Source organism: Bison bison, unplaced genomic scaffold (genome assembly GCF_000754665.1).
Source record: "Bison bison bison isolate TAMUID 2011002044 unplaced genomic scaffold, Bison_UMD1.0 scf7180017864289, whole genome shotgun sequence".
Lineage (NCBI taxonomy): Eukaryota > Metazoa > Chordata > Mammalia > Artiodactyla > Bovidae > Bison > Bison bison.
In genome coordinates this window covers 11,595,101-11,596,138 of record NW_011494861.1, presented here as the reverse complement: position 1 = coordinate 11,596,138, position 1,038 = coordinate 11,595,101, and the positions used below count along the sequence as shown (strand labels likewise).

The window sequence follows — 1,038 nt, the reverse complement described above, 5'->3', positions numbered from 1 at the left end:
ACTGGGGGGTGGTCCCCAGCTCCAGCCTGGGCAGCCTCCCAGAGCCTAACTCACTCCCCACCAATAGCTGGATGACCTCTTCCGGAACTCGGACGTTAAGAAGGACTTCCGAAGTGTCCGCCTACGGGACTTGGGGCCAGGCAGCTCTGTCCGGGCCATTGTGGAAGTGCACTTTGATCCCAGTGAGCCCCCACCCTGGTCCCCCTCGGGGGGTGGAGGGGCACCCTAGGCTCCACCACACTCAGGGTTGCTCCTCCCCAGCCACAGCCTTCAGGGCGTCTGACGTGGGCCGGGCCCTGCTCCGGCAGCTCCAGGCGTCCAGGCGCAGGTCCCTGGGCGTGAGGCGGCCTCTGCAAGAACATGTGCGGTTCATGGACTTCGGTGAGTGCCTGGTCCGGCACTGCCGTGGCTTGTTCCCTCCCTGCGCCCCGCCTGCCCACAGGGCCCCTGCGCCTGTGGATCGTAATGTGTTCCCTCCCCTCAGAGGGTTCCCACCTTCCTGTCCCCCCATCCCCTCACTGCCCTGGGGACCCTTCTCTTTCTGGGTCCTGATGGCATCCCCTCCCCAGACTGGTTTCCTGCATTCTTCACGGGAGCCACCCCAGCTGCAGCCACGGCCAGAGCCACCACGGTGGCCCGCCTGCCACCTTCAGCTGCAACCCCTCGGGCCCACTTTCCCAGTCACACAAGCCGGCCCGTCAGCAGGACCACACCTCCCGCGACCACGCGCCAGCCCCCCACCACTGCCCCTAGTCGTGTGCCTGGACGCCGTCCCCTGCCCCCAGGCACCCAGCAGCCCCGAAGGCCCTGTGATTCCCAGCCCTGCCTCCATGGGGGGACCTGCCAGGAACAGGGCTCGGGTGCAGACTTCACCTGCAGCTGCCCAGCAGGCACGGGGGGTGCCGTCTGTGAGAAGGGTAAGGTCTTCCATGCCAGAGAGGGACAGGGAAGCAGAGGGGGCCAGGGCGGGGTGAGGGGCGGGTTGGACTTTGTGGCCCCCATGCCCTTCACTGGCCCTTCCCTGTCTCCTGCAGCCCT

At 67.3% G+C, this 1,038-nt stretch overlaps 1 protein-coding gene across 1 annotated transcript in view; it reads left to right on the top strand.

The window, feature by feature from the left end:
- AGRN (agrin) overlaps positions 1-1,038 on the top strand; it is a 42,441-nt gene that overhangs the window by 32,095 nt on the left and 9,308 nt on the right. The window contains exons 20-22 of the mRNA XM_010850236.1: positions 68-182; positions 262-381; positions 570-917. Of these exons, the coding sequence (XP_010848538.1) occupies positions 68-182; positions 262-381; positions 570-917 (583 nt within the window). The remainder of the gene's footprint in view (positions 1-67; positions 183-261; positions 382-569; positions 918-1,038) is intronic.